The sequence below is a fragment of the Ostrea edulis genome, unplaced genomic scaffold, assembly GCF_947568905.1.
Source record: "Ostrea edulis unplaced genomic scaffold, xbOstEdul1.1 scaffold_70, whole genome shotgun sequence".
In the NCBI taxonomy this organism is placed as follows: domain Eukaryota; kingdom Metazoa; phylum Mollusca; class Bivalvia; order Ostreida; family Ostreidae; genus Ostrea; species Ostrea edulis.
In genome coordinates, this window is record NW_026606013.1 from 1 (window position 1) to 15143 (window position 15143).

At 37.3% G+C, this 15143-nt stretch overlaps 1 protein-coding gene across 1 annotated transcript; it reads left to right on the top strand.

The window, feature by feature from the left end:
• Positions 1-11309: 11309 nt before the first annotated feature.
• On the top strand, positions 11310-13345 carry LOC130051147 (E3 ubiquitin-protein ligase Midline-1-like). Its single transcript, XM_056152514.1, has one exon. It carries the CDS (start codon positions 11310-11312, stop codon positions 12963-12965), a length of 1656 nt encoding a protein of 551 aa, XP_056008489.1. The 3' UTR covers positions 12966-13345.
• The last annotated feature ends 1798 nt before the right edge of the window (positions 13346-15143 follow it).

Consider the following 15143-nt stretch of genomic DNA (forward strand, 5'->3'; position numbering starts at 1 on the left):
CATCGACAGGGATGTTAGGACAACGAACACCAATGGACGGGTGTTCCCCTTCTAATACAAAGAAAAGTAAATATTTTTCATTCATAATTTCTGGCGTTTTGGGCAATAATTTCTTAATTAATCGCTTTTTTCTTTGTAAGATAACAACTAAGATAATCCCCCTCTTCGTAAATTTATGGAAAATACCAAGAAAATTATGTAAATAATGCTAATCTTATGAGTGTTCTGTAGAAGCAATGACGATAGGATGTACCAAGAAGTTTAAAAAAAAAAAAAATGGTTTCGAAAGATGATGACAATTGGGAGCGATGTTTACATAGTGAAGTCTTAATATGATTGATTGGCGTACATGTAATAATGGAATATTATAATACATCTGTAAAATGTGAAAATAGCTTAAGTTTTCACGTTTTTCATATAGTTTACAATGTATTTTTTAGTTTATATATGTAGACTTTGTAGCATCTCTTTCGAAAAGCGAAAATGACTCCTGATTTTTTTTTAACTACACACACACTTTGCTGATTTTCATCAATGAATTTCGTATTTCTCGCGAGGACTTCTTTCACAGTTGGATTAATAATCCGTTGATCTTTTTTAACATGTGGCATTTGGGGCCTATCCCAAGAGACCTCCACCTTCTGGATCCAACAATGATCATTGCATATCTGGAAGTCGTCCGACTGAGGGGAGCTATTCCAATCTAATTGCTAGGACCTTTCCCTCTGTGATTGTCCATTTCATATTTTCGATTTCACCTACATAACCGTTAGACCAGTCAGTTTCGATCTAATTTGGTACATGCAATTTGTCCTCACTAACTGAACATTAACACTTTCTTTATAACAGTATGCTAGTGCTCTTATGCATTTGCATGTTTACATACAGGTTTTCCCCATTCATTGTGAGAGAGAGAGTGTGTCTGCGTGTGTGCGAGGGTGTGTGTGTGTGTGTTAAAAACTGCGCTGAATATGGTGTATATGAACAAGGTAATTATCCTTGTGTTGTACACTTTCAATTTATAATACGGTCACAAGAGGAAATTACATCATCGTTATGTGGAAACTTTACAGCCACATACAATTTAAGTAGAAACAGTGAGAAATTACCAGTGACCCAGGAGCAGGATTGGCCAATAATGGCTTATAAAAATCGATTACAAGTTATTGGTATTTATTGAAATCGTTTGAATTTGCATTGTAAATAAGCTATAAAAACCTTCGTTGGAAACCCACGGGCAGTCTCGCACACGTGAGCCAACACATTGAACTTTTCTCATTTTAATGAATTATCCACCAATGAGAAAGTGAAACTCGGTATGAAAACGAAGATCATGTTATGAAAAAAAAAATCAGTTGTTTAAGATAAATCCGTAAGAATTAACACGATTGGAGAAATTTCCTTCACAAAAGTGTGAAGAAGCCAATCGGATTAGGGAATAAATTAATCATAAGAACAAGAAAAATTTAATGAGTTGGCCCACGGTCAGTAAGCATGTGCGAGACTGCCCTAAGGATAGCGGCAAGATGAAACCTTGCATCGCCTTTTATCTTTTCTTCATTTTGAAGCCCTATGACAACTTGCTAATTTCATTTCCTTTCATATTTCTTTTTTTTTTTATACTAGTATCTCTTGATATCGATAAAAATCTCATAAACATGTATGATATCAGTCTGTAATTATCCATAACGCACTATCTATCAATCACTTAAACAATTTTATTGATACATTGGCTGATTTAATTCTATATCAGTACAACAATATCCACAGTTTTTCTTTTAGTTTTCCATACAGTTCCCGGCCAGATGAAGCACAGTCTGGCATTTGCCAGCCATTTTCTTCCATCAGAATGCGACAAATACTATCGAAATCCGGATTATTTGTATTTAAATTAGGGTGGTTAAAACTACACTCATTTTTGCATGCATTTAAAAACCGATCATTAGACAGCCACAAATAATCCTTGGTGCCGTAATCTTCTGGTGACGTGTACATTATAACTGGACGTCCATGGAGTAGGTGCTCGTTTCTTGACCTTCGAATCGGATGCGAATTCCAAAAAAGCTGGATGTCGTTCAATTCCTTCTGATAAAAACACATAAGAATACGAGATAATAAGTCGTGCACACGAGATAATAAGTCGTGCACACGAGATAATAAGTCGTGCGCACGAGATAATATGTCGTGCACACGAGATGTTATGTCGTGCGCACGAGATGTTATGTCGTGCACACGAGATAATAAGTCGTGCGCACGAGATAATAAGTCGTACGCACGAGATATTATGTCGTGCGCACGAGATATTATGTCGTGCGCAGGAGATAATTTTTGCCTAGTATCTTTGAAAAAAAAATCTGTGTCCTAAATATACCACCGTATTTAACAAAAATATTCATATATTCAACCTCTTGAAACCTATTTCTAGACATAATTCTTGATACTGGCTTGTTCCAACAGGGGCATGCGTTAACCAATATCCGTCTATCGACTGAAACTTCACAGTAGACATGTATAAGATAATGCACAAAAATCTGGAAAAAATGTATTTCTTAATTCTTAGCCCTACATACTAATGTATTGTCAGAGCTTTTCAATACTCATTTGGCTCTGTAAATGTTTTCTATAATTAGGTCCCCCTGAAAAGTATGCATTTAATTATTTATGAAATTTTATCTGAGGTAATTGTAGTACACATTTGATAAATGTGTTAGATGCATAGCCAGATTAATTTTGGTAAAGGTAATATTTTTATTATGCATTTTATTACTCGTTTTAAACTGGAAATCACTGTCACAATATCGATTTTTTTAAAACTAGTAATACCTGTACAGTTCCTCTTCAGTGAGAGGCTGCGAACTTCCTTGGGAAGCATATGACAATCCTTCCCCCTAGATATGACCATCTCAGCATAATGGTTGTTAGCAACACCGATGGAGAAAACCAAATCTTCTGTCAAAAACAGCTTCATAAAATCTGCAGTTCTCTGAATAATCGGGTCCGATATCTGAAAGGAAATTGCAAATAAAATCAGTATTATTTTATTGCAAATAAAAACGCATACCAATATATCATGACGCCATGGTTCCATTTGTGAATGTATTATCTGGATTTATTTGAATGTTAACCAAATGTATACCAATTTAACCCTATATTCAACCTCAAAGAGTCATACCAACTAAATGCCAGGTTGTGACTCCGAATGAAATGCCACAGTTCTTGGATCAGGTGTCTCCGTGTCCTTCACATCAGCATCCTTCCAATGCATGTCTGGATTTGTCAGTAGACTGTCGCTAGCGGATGATACCTGGGAACTTCCCACTAAATATTGGGATGTCAATACCCTTTTTAAAGATGAAAAGAAATTACAATTTAGTTGTTCAAATTTAATTTATCGTATATCCCAACACCTACATGTATAGGCTTCAGTAAAATATAAACAGGCAAGGATGATAGTAAAATTTACATTTGAAAAAAAAATGCTGTTCGTTATATTCAAATTCTAGTCGATGTGGTAGTTTTCAGTCTCCTGTGGTGTCTTAAAAACTGAAGTTTAATCAATTTTATTTTGTTCAAGGTAATATTATTACAATTACACGTATTAAGATATCGATTTACTTCGACACCAGTTGCACCTGGACAAGAGTCGAGTTTGTGAATTACTGTCGGTCTGTGCTACATTTCTATAAACAAATCGTCCAATCCTCTCCTGTAAAACGCGACATGATTGAAATTGACACGTTCACTTTGAGGTGACGATCTTGGGATGTTGTTGATCTAAATTTCATTTCGAAAAATACACGAAAGCATGGACTCCCACGATTTAGGCTAGCATACTTCATGAGCGCTTTCTGTTGAGACCATTGTTTGAACTAATACTGAATTGAATACTACCTGAGAATGTTTGTATATCAATAATAATTTACCATTGTCCTGTTGTTCTTTTAAGGTATACCCTCACGTAAAACTTTGATCAACTATAATGGTCGAACTCTACCCCTGGGGGTCATCGTTTGAACAAACTTGAATTTGTACCATCTGTTGACGATTACAATATGAATATACGACTAATGATGACAATTTTGATTTTGAGATTATCTTAAAGAGTTACAATGTACGTCCCTATACTTTGCTGTCCTCTTGTGGACTACACCTTACAAAATAATATTAGTATCATGTAAAAAAATAAATTCACATTCCATTATCTCGTAATTACGAGAAAAGATCTCGTTATAACGAGAACAGATATCATAATTACGACATAATTATCTCGTAATTACGAGAAAAGATCTCGTTATTACGAGGAAAGATCTCGTTATTACGAGAAAAGATCTTGTAATTACGAGAAAATATCTCGTACGGTAATTACGAGATAATTATCTCGAAATTACGAGAAAAATTTCTCGTAATTACGAGAAAATATTGATATAAAGCTGAGTTCCACAACTTATGGATAATTTTGTAAACGTTTGATATTATTTCCCTCTTTGTTGATTGGTCGGCAAATCGAAATGATCTTATTCAAAGTGTGTGTGACGGTACATATTGTCGTCCGGTGTCGCATGATTTAGGGATGCTAAATACCTATAATTTTCGTTCCGGGTTATTATTTATGTTCCGGTCCGCGTAAGTTTAGTTACGGTCATAATCACACTTTAAAAAAATTGAAATGCATATGTTTACGCACATTTCTTGTGGGTTTTATTTCTTTCATAGGGTTATACAATAATCAAAGACTAATATCATTAGAACCGGAATATTTATACGTCTATTTTTGTGTTTTCAAAATTTGTCAGATCAACGGGTGTTTATTCTTGTTTTATTACGGAGGTTTGATTGTAAACTGGAGGTGTGAAACTTGTATAAATGTATATACAGGTTGTTATATGACTCCTTCTACAATATGTACCGACACAAACCCTCACCATTATTAGATGTATACATGTAGCATCAGGTACTGATCTACATGTAGGAATGAGACTTCTTGAACTAAGTTTGGATTTTTATAATTAAGTATTTTATTTTTACAAATCTAGACTATATACTCCAATGTATGCAATGTTTTTCTTTTTTATTGAACAATGCCATCATATATCTTTAATGATCAAATCATTTCGTACTGGTTACTTAAGATATTGAGAGAGAGAGAGAGAGAGAGAGAGAGAGAGAGAGAGAGAGAGAGAGAGATCTATGGCACTAGTCATGTACATGCATGTTACTAAGAAAGTAAAAACAAAAGATGCATACACTTAAAGCACTAGATAGTGGTTTGTTAAAATAATGATATTTTCATATTAAAGATATTTTAAATTGAAATTTATCAATATACAAATGAAACAAGTCAAACATGTAATCATTTAATGAGATTAACAAACAGGCGATCACGGCCTCCATTGAAAATGGTATTGGAATCGTACAAGAATTCCACTTATTCATTCACATTAAACAATTCAGTATCTAACCACAGCTAAATATTCTCTACAGAGAGTTATCTTACCCCCCCCCCCCTTCCCTTCCCATCTATCGTCTCCGACGAGAGTATATACCGTGATGCAAACAAATATGCCTTGTCTCGGCGCATATTATGGTCGGCGACAATATGTAGTACATGTATATATACCAACGGACAATATGTACCGTGAGGGTACGTGCATATCGTCGCCGAGGATGATATGTTCCAAACGACAATATGTACCATCATAGTGTGCACTAAACGATGAAATTACAAGAATCTTGAACTTTCAAATTCATACACAGTTACACTAAGCATTATGATAGTTTAAGTTCATCATTAGCTTATATCATGGTAAAACTTGTAAAATTTAATTGATTTAATTAATGGATAGTACAGAAACCTACAAGGGCTACAATAATAAATCGTCGTTTTCTTTCTTTGTACTTTAAATGCATGAATGTGCCTTATCGGTGGTTTCATCTACTATGATCGCCAGGAAAGGAGATTTATAACACAGATCCTTGAGGTGGTTAAAAATTTGCTCAGCACATATTTCAATTAGCTCATTCTGAATCTCAGGGGACGTGTATTTCACTAAAGTTGCAATTTCCAAATGCTTGGCCAAGACTTTATCAGATTTAGAAATGATTTTCAACGTTGCATTAAAATTACTCTTCTCTTCAGTGTGGCCGCGAAGTGGCAAATTCTGATTCTCACAAAGAACTATACTTTGAAAGAATATGACGGTTTTTTGCTACAGTTTCATCATGAAGGGACGAAAGCGAAGAAGCTATAGACTTTGATTTTGAATTCGCTACATCAAGAAAACCTTGTCCTTGTCCAACAAAGTCATGGTGACGGGAATCATCCTGTAGGTGTCTCTTTACAAAGTTTGACAAGTTTGACCAGTCCGTCTCGGGAGAGGATAAGCTAAATGTTTTTGCTTTGGATTCTCGTTTTCCAAAACTTGTACAACAAGCACAGTATATTGCATCTTTAGCCGTAGAATATCGCATCCATGGGTTTTCTTTCAACCATGATGCATTTAAACGCCTCATCTTGCCACCAATTAATCTACAAGAAAGGTGTTTCTGTTTTAAAGCTTAAAATTGAACTTAACTTGTATTATATAGTACTAAACAACTGTGCAAAGTTTCAGAAATATATTCGTTGATCCGTTCTAAAGTTATCATCTTAAACCTTTGGGGGGGACATGGACGAACAGACAGACAGACGGACACTTAACTGGGGTTTTTTTCGGAGGCCATCACATAGTACTAGTACCTCACTACGTGTGGTGGTCATCACATAGTACTAGTACCTCACTACGTGTGGTGGTCATCACATAGTACTAGTACCTCACTACGTGTGGTGGTCATCACATAGTACTAGTACCTCACTACGTGTGGTGGTCATCACATAGTACTAGTACCTCACTACGTATGGTGGTCATCACATAGTACTAGTACATCACTACGTGTGGTGGTCATCACATAGTACTAGTACCTCACTACGTGTGGTGGTCATCACATAGTACTAGTACCTCGACACTACGTGGGGTGGTCATCACATAGTACTAGTACCTCACTACGTATGGTGGTGTATAAACATTCAAAAGTTCCGTAAAACAGGAAGTTGATATCAGAGAGCGACAAAACATATAAGGCCGACCATAGAAAATTGCTTGTTTGCTGTTTATCGATCGACTCATTTAGAACCCTACCTACTAAAAGGTTGTTTTCCTCTTTTCCAAGACAAGAAGGCACTTTTTAACTTTTTTCAGAACAAAAAATTCACCTACCTTCCTATGTACATGCAATTTTTTTAGAAGATAAACATCAAACCAAAATTTTTTTAAAGGATGGCCTCGGCCATACACAGGAAGCTGCATACCAAAATTTGAAATCAATCCGTTCAGTGGGAGCTGAGAAAATTGTGACGGAAATTTCGAATGGACGGAACTGATGATGACGGACGGACGGACAGGTGTATTAAAATATATCCCATGCTAGTTGAGTGGGGTATAAAATTGTGTATATGAGACACGGTTTTATACAATAGGACAGAAACAGAAATGGGGAATACTAGTATTCAAAGACTTTAGAGACAACAACTCAACCATTAAAACTATCAAAGGCCACCGAAGAGTCATCTAGCAGGGAACGACGAGGAACGCCCGACCCCCGGATGCTGCCAGCCTGTGGTTTACATAATATCTAAATATCATTGTAATTGCTATATTTTATTACAAATTCAATATAGACTAGCTTTATAAATATTACATTTCCTAACAAGTATCAAAGTCATACCATTTTGTCGACCTTAAAGTGGACCTTCACCATTAAATTAAACACAAGCAGGAAATATAAGTCAAGGTGACCTTATTCATAGTGAATTCAATCATGTTAACTATTATATAAATCCTGCGAAATAGGAATTTTAGTTAGTCATAGATCTTGACCCGGTGGTAAATAAGCATGAAATAGAATATGAGCTATGAGATACCACAATCTTATTCTATATTGAATACCAAGACCAATCCACATGCGAAGTATCAATGTTATACCATGTCTAGTTTCTGAAATATGGACCTAAACGCAAACCTTTAACCAAGATCAGAACGGACGGACCAGCGTAAATCTATATGCCTCTCTCACTATCGTGTCAGATCAGGGCATACAAAAGTAAAATGTGATGTAATATAATTGCGCTTATTTGAGGTGAAATAGCAGTCTTAGAATTAATATTCTTAGAAATAACAAGACTCGATGGAGGTTCATACTAAGTTAAATTGAGTCAAGTTTGAGCTATATTTACTTCAACTATGGAGGTTATATCGTGTGATACAGTCATACACACACAGTGACAGATTTTTCCAATTTATCTGAGGGATCCGAGTGAAGAGAAAAATGTGACATAAACCTCTGTATTGGGAGGATGTCCCCGGAACAGGATCCCCGAGGACGGGGTTAGGTCGAGAATCGGTGGTTTGAAGAGTCGGGACGTTGATGGAAGGTATAGGGAACAGTGCATGGTTGCTTTGTTTCATGAAATTAACTTGCATTCATGGTCATTCATAGTCAATCAATGGAATATATTTTTTTCATATCGTAAGATTTTTTTTAGAGTAATTAAGAAAACTATTTAATTACCTTGCAGGAAATGAATAGTTTGTATATTGATTAGAATCTCGTGTCTTTTGTAACAGGTTTATTTTAGTTTCATGGTTTGACAAGTCGGCTTCTTTCATTGTTCCAATATCGGGATATGGAGGATCACATGACGATTTTGTCGACTAGAAACTAGAAGTGCTTGCTGTAGGACTTTCAGAAAAAGAGCTGGAACATGGCTCAGCTTCCTGTGGTGGTTTAGTAACACTCCGTTTAAAATATTCATCAATCTTCTTCATTTTGTAATTTGATCGGTTTCACAACTTGCCGGAACAATAATAGAGAAAAACATGCCGTAACGACAACGGTTTAGACCCGGAAAGGTGTAAAACTGACAAGATATCCAAGATATCAGTACCAATGGGGAGACTAATGTACCGCAGATACTGCAGACACTTATTGTTCACCTATGTTTGTAGCATTTAATAGGTTGGTTTTTTTTTTTTTGGATGTGTACGCCCGGGCGTTTTGACGTAAACGTAGCTACGTGCCTGCCAAATAGGCCAGGGGTCTCCTAGGTCCCCAGAAGCTCTGCAGTAAATGGTGTAAAATCCTGCATTCTGAGCATTTTCTGGCACTACTTTTTCACTTTTAAATTGTTTGCTTCTTGAACAAAACTTTTACGTTACTCTTACTTTTAAGAAATCTTACGGTAACTCATTAAAGTAAATTTTTAGCTAGTGGCTCGTTAAAACACCTCTTATGAATTGTGATTTTACCATCGAAAAAGTGATATAGGCTCTCAATTATTTTATATGATTTTTTGTGATTGATAAAAACGGCACTTTGTTTCCAAATAAATACTCTTAGAGTACAAATTTCGCTGCGATTTGATATGGTCGTTATACTGAACGATCTAGTTCGTCAGTACAACCTATCATTGGGTGAAATGCTGTCTGACTTGTTTCATACCCGATTGTTAGGCCGTTCTTGGCACACTGATTTTGACTACGGATTTGACTACGGATAACTCCGTTTACCTGATCAGGATATAGGGCTCACGGCGGGTGACACCGGTCGACAGGAGATGCTTACTCCTCCTAGGCACCTGATCCCACCTCTGGTATGTCCAGGGGTCCGTGTTTGCCTAACTATCTATTTTGTATTGCTTATAGGAGTTATGAGATTGATCACTGTTTGTTATCTTCACCTTTCATGCATAATATGAATATCTAAGAAAACAAGCCAAAACGACTCAAATAGACGTTCTAATTTTTTAAACAAAAAATATTAATGAAAATCTAGAATATTATTTGCTAATTTTTTTTAAATCTACGGATAAAATCTTCTAAAAACATGTTAATTTGAAAAAAAAAGATATATCAGAAAAATATATTTAAAAAATTGAAATGAATTGGTCAAAATTCGGAAATATTACGATTTTTCTAAATTGAACCAAGAAAAGGGAGTGGGGTCCGGACCCCCCTCATAACAACAAACACATCATTATGAAATAAATCACTGGAAGGAAGTCCTTTTTTATAATCTCTATTGTAATTCACTACAGTGTCGGATCCAGAGGGAGGTCTGGGAGTTGTAATTCACTACAGTGCCGGATCCAGAGGGAGGTCTGGGAGTTGTAATTCACTACAGTGCCGGATCCAGAGGGTGGTCTGGGAGTTGTAATTCACTACAGTGCCGGATCCAGAGGGAGGTCTGGGAGATGTAATTCACTACAGTGCCGGATCCAGAGGGAGGTCTGGGAGTTGTAATTCACTACAGTGCCGGATCCAGAGGGAGGTCTGGGAGTTGTAATTCACTACAGTGCCGGATCCAGAGGGAGGTCTGGGACTTGGACACCCCCTTCGTCAAAAGACGAAATATCAAATAACGCAGTTTGAGGGTGGACCCTCCTTCCTTTGAAATTCAAAATTAATGGTACCCCCACCCAATTTTCAAAACTTCCTGGATCCGCCGCTCCACTAATTCATTAAATCCTAAAATATTAAGGAAATAAAAACTCGAACACATAATATAGGATAAGCTCGCATGCGCTACAGTTTATTCATACACGTGTACATAGACATCTGGAGGTTCATTATTCCACTCAACTCATTCTACAACAGAAAAAAAAGCTGTTAAGTATATCAAAACAAAGATATGTAATTGGTACAAAACAGGTCCACTGCATGAAATCCCCCCCCCCCCCAACAGTGGTCCGCTGCAACCCCCCCCCCCCCTCCTCCCTGCGTCCAATATGAATATTGCTTATCGTTGTTTTAGCTATAAATATGATTGTATTTGTACAAAAGGCCGAATTCAATATAAAAAGGGATATAATCAAAAAAGTTATATCTATACATTGTTTGCAGATTCGAATTTTTTAATCAAGGAAAGCTTTACGTCTGACGTAAATGTTAGCAAAACTACCCAACATAAACTAGGTCAAACAAAACTTTAAAACTGTGTATTTTCTCAAGCGATAACACGTAGATAGTGTATACAGGCTGACACGCCGCACAGGTATTTAATTCTCAGGACTAGACGGAAGGTCGAAAGAACAGGGAGGCCATGTTGGATTTTAAGGTGAGACTAAATTATTATTATAGTAATGACCGCTGTGTTTTATATCATACTATAATTCTATTTCGTTAATTGTTTTAACCTGTCAAAATCTTTAATTTAAAAATAAAATTCTGTTTTTATTTAATTAACAGTAAACTCCTCGTGTGATCCCGCCATTAGAAATGCATCCCCGGCGCAGTGCTCAGGAAGTCCTACTGTGTGACCTCTGTGAAACTGTCCCCCTACAGAGTCACTGTGAACTTTGTAATATAAATCTCTGTGTTAACTGTGCAGTAAAGCATCTCTCAGACTCGTCTAAAAGACACAATGTCGTGCCCTTTTTACACAGAAAGCCTACCCCTAGCTACCCAAAATGTTCGAAACACACCGATAAACACTGCGAAATGTTCTGTGAAAAATGTGGCATTCCTGTCTGTTCTACCTGCGTCACTTCAGGTAAACACAAAGGTCACGATATATCAGATATTATGGAAAAACTCAGCGCTAAAACAGAAAGTTTACAAAAAGATCTAGAAGAACTCGAGACCAGAATTTACCCCCGGTATGAAGGAATGGTGTCTGATGTCGAAACAGAGAAAGCCGAATTAGAAATGAAATACGGGAAACTGACGACAGATGCCGATGAAAAAGGAGAAATCCTACACCAGGAGATCACCGCCATTGCTAACCGACGGAAATCCGCCATTGGGGAGATGAAAACTAAACATCTGGACGCGCTAAATAAAAATACAGAAGAAATCACACAGAAAATGGCGGAACTCAAACAGATCATTTCGGACTTGAAATCAATGCTAAAATCAAATGACGTCTCCTTAACCTCTACTTACAAATCTAGGAATTCCGAATTTAGATCATTACCGCCTAAAGTCCGAGTTACAGTACCCAGTTTGTCTGCTCAGAAAATAAACAAAGATCAGCTCAATGAAATGTTTGGTTCTCTGCCGCCATTATCCATTAACACAGAACATGGCGACACAATGAAGTCAGCAGAAGCTGTATCGTCTCCTCCAGTCAAACCACTGCTTGATGAGCCGCGCGTCACCGCCACCATAGACACTGGGTATCACAGACTATACAGTGTTAGCTGTCTGAGTGAAGATCAAGTCTGGACACGCGGGAATAACGACACCATGAAGCTGCTCAACCTCCAGAGTAAACTACTGACATCAATACAAACCAAGTCAGGGAACTTACCAGCAGACATAGCAGTGACACGGGACGGAGATCTTGTTTATACTGACTATAGAGATAACACTATAAACTTAATTAAGAATAAACAGATACAGACCGTGATCACACTACAGGGGTGGGTACCTCGCTCTGTCTGCTGTACCGCGGGTAACGACCTCCTGGTTACCATGATCAGTGATGATCTCAAACAATCCAAAGTCGTGCGTTACTCCGGCTCCACACAGAAACAAAGCATTCAGTTTGATGATCAGGGTCGTCCTCTCTACTCATCTGGTGATTACATTAAATACCTCAGTGAGAACAGGAACCTGGATATCTGTGTGGCTGACTGTGAAGCTAGAGCAGTAGTGGTGGTCAATCAGTCAGGAAAACTCCGATTTAGATACACTGGTCATCCCTCTAATACCGAGCAATCATTTAAACCATTCGGCATCACTACAGACAGCCAGAGTCACATCCTGACAGCAGACAATCACCGTATCCACATCCTAGATCAGGACGGACAGTTTCTCCGTTACATTCACTGTGATTTACGCGGTCCATGGGGTTTATGTGTGGACATCAGAGACAACCTCTTTGTGGCTGAGTATGACACTGCTAAAGTGAAGACAATCCAATATCTATAAACACAGCTCTACAGTGTTAATTACACAGCTCTACACAGTGTTAATTACACAGCTCTACGGTGTTAATTACACAGCTCTATGCAGCGTTAATTACACGGCTCTACAGTGTAATTTACAGAACTGTGTTAATTCCTTCTACTTGTTAATTACATCAGCTTGTTAATTACAGTCCTGTGTTAATTACAGCCCTGTGTACATTACAGTCCTGTGTACATTACAGTCCTGTGTACATTACAGTCCTGTGTACATTACAGTCCTCTGTTTGTGATGTGTAACATGTACTTGTGTTTGTGAGTTTAACAGAACATTATTTTGTTTGTGAATTAATTCAATATGTGTTTGATTTTACAATGTATATATTAGATAAACATGATACAGAGTTCAGTCTTACATTATTACTGAGTACTTACTTAGATTTGTAGTACTGTAACAGAGAGTGACCCCAAACGTCCAGTCTTCATCACAGATCTTCAGATTCAAGGTCACAGTCTTCTGTTTACCATCAATAACATCACACCACTTATCTAAATCTCCACTGTCCTACAAAATAAACAAAGTGTAATCATATCAAACTGAATTGTCAAGGATAGTCTGTGATATATTTCCATGTTTACATAGATGTCAATGTAATGGGAAGGAAAAGAAGATATGGCTGAACCGGCAATCGAATCCAAGGCCCTTTGTTCCCATGATATGACAGGAACAGGAATTGGACCCGAGACCCCTGTATTACTAGTCAGGTGCTCTAACCACTGAGATATCCAGATTGATATCCATGGTTTGACTGGACTGGGAATCAAACCCGACATCCCTGTATTACATATGTAATAGGCAGGTGCTCTAAACACACAAAATTATCCAGGCCGATATCCACAATACAAAGTGAGCTTTTCCTATTGAAATTTATCTGCAGTTATTGACTTTTTACATTAGCATCTTTTTCTCCAGAACCACTTGGCGAATTCCAATCAAAACTGGTACCATTTATCCTTAGGTAAAGGGATTTCATGTTTGTTCAAATGATTGATTGTATCTTGTTTAACATTTAAATTAGACCTATACTCGGCACTTACAGCCATTGAACAGTGAGGATTCTTTAGAATGCCACACCTACTGTGACACGGGACATCCGTTTTAAGGGTCATTTCCGATGACCCGTGACATTCACATCTGATGTCGAGTGCCTGACGATGGAACTGTCACTACCTGATTCGAACCCTGGCCTTCCGCATGAGGGGGCGTGTGCTCTAATCTCTAGACCACCACGGTGGTACCTTTTGTTCAAACGAAGGGTCAAAGGGAAAATAATCAAGAAAAGGCAAAAATTGGGTGGGTTATTTAAAAATCTTCTCAAGAACCACTGGGCCAGAAAAAATGAGATTGATGTAAAAGTTTCCTGATATAGTATAGATACAAGTTTGTTAAAACAATGGCCTCCCAGGGTTTGGGTAGGACCTCATCAGGGGTTCAAAAGTTTTACATGGAGATAAAAAGGAAAAATCTTCTTCAAAAGAAAGAGAAGGTTATAATTAATCATATTAATATGCAAGCATCCCCAGGTAGTGCAGATTCAAGTTTGTTCAAAATGTGGTCCTCGGGGAAGGGTGGGGGTGAACCACAATAATGGACACAAGCTTTTACGGGGATGTATAGGAAAATGATTTTGAAATTCTTCTTAATCTAAAAAACAACAGGGTCATGATTAGTCATGTTAATATGCAAACACGTTCAGATAGTGCAGGTAATTCACTTAAAGAAATCATTTTCAAGTGTAGCAGGTGTGTAGATTCAAGTGTTTTATACGCCTGTGACTATAGCCGGGGAGGCATATTGTCCTGTCCTGTATGTCTGCCCCCTACTTTAACATTGCTACTAACTTTTGAATTGTGAGTCATATGGCTCTCATATTTCATGTATCGGCATTGTATGTAAAAAGACCTTCCTGATATTACCAGGGATTCCAGCCTTGTGACCTAAACCTTAGCATTGGAGTATTTTTTTAAAAGAAACCCAAACTTAGACAGTATATCCTGAACTATTTAAAGTACAGCCTTTAGATTTTGTATATAGATTCCTTCTGACAGAACCTTTCATTTTACATCATTGTCTTTGACTTTGAGCTGTAGTGTGGATCCTTTTAGCTTTTATCTCCGATAAAATACTGCTTTTGAAAACAAG

Excerpts from the sequence above, each read along its gene's own strand:
- LOC130051147 (XM_056152514.1), top strand. The coding sequence starts at position 11,310 with ATGCATCCCCGGCGCAGTGCTCAGGAAGTCCTACTGTGTGACCTCTGT.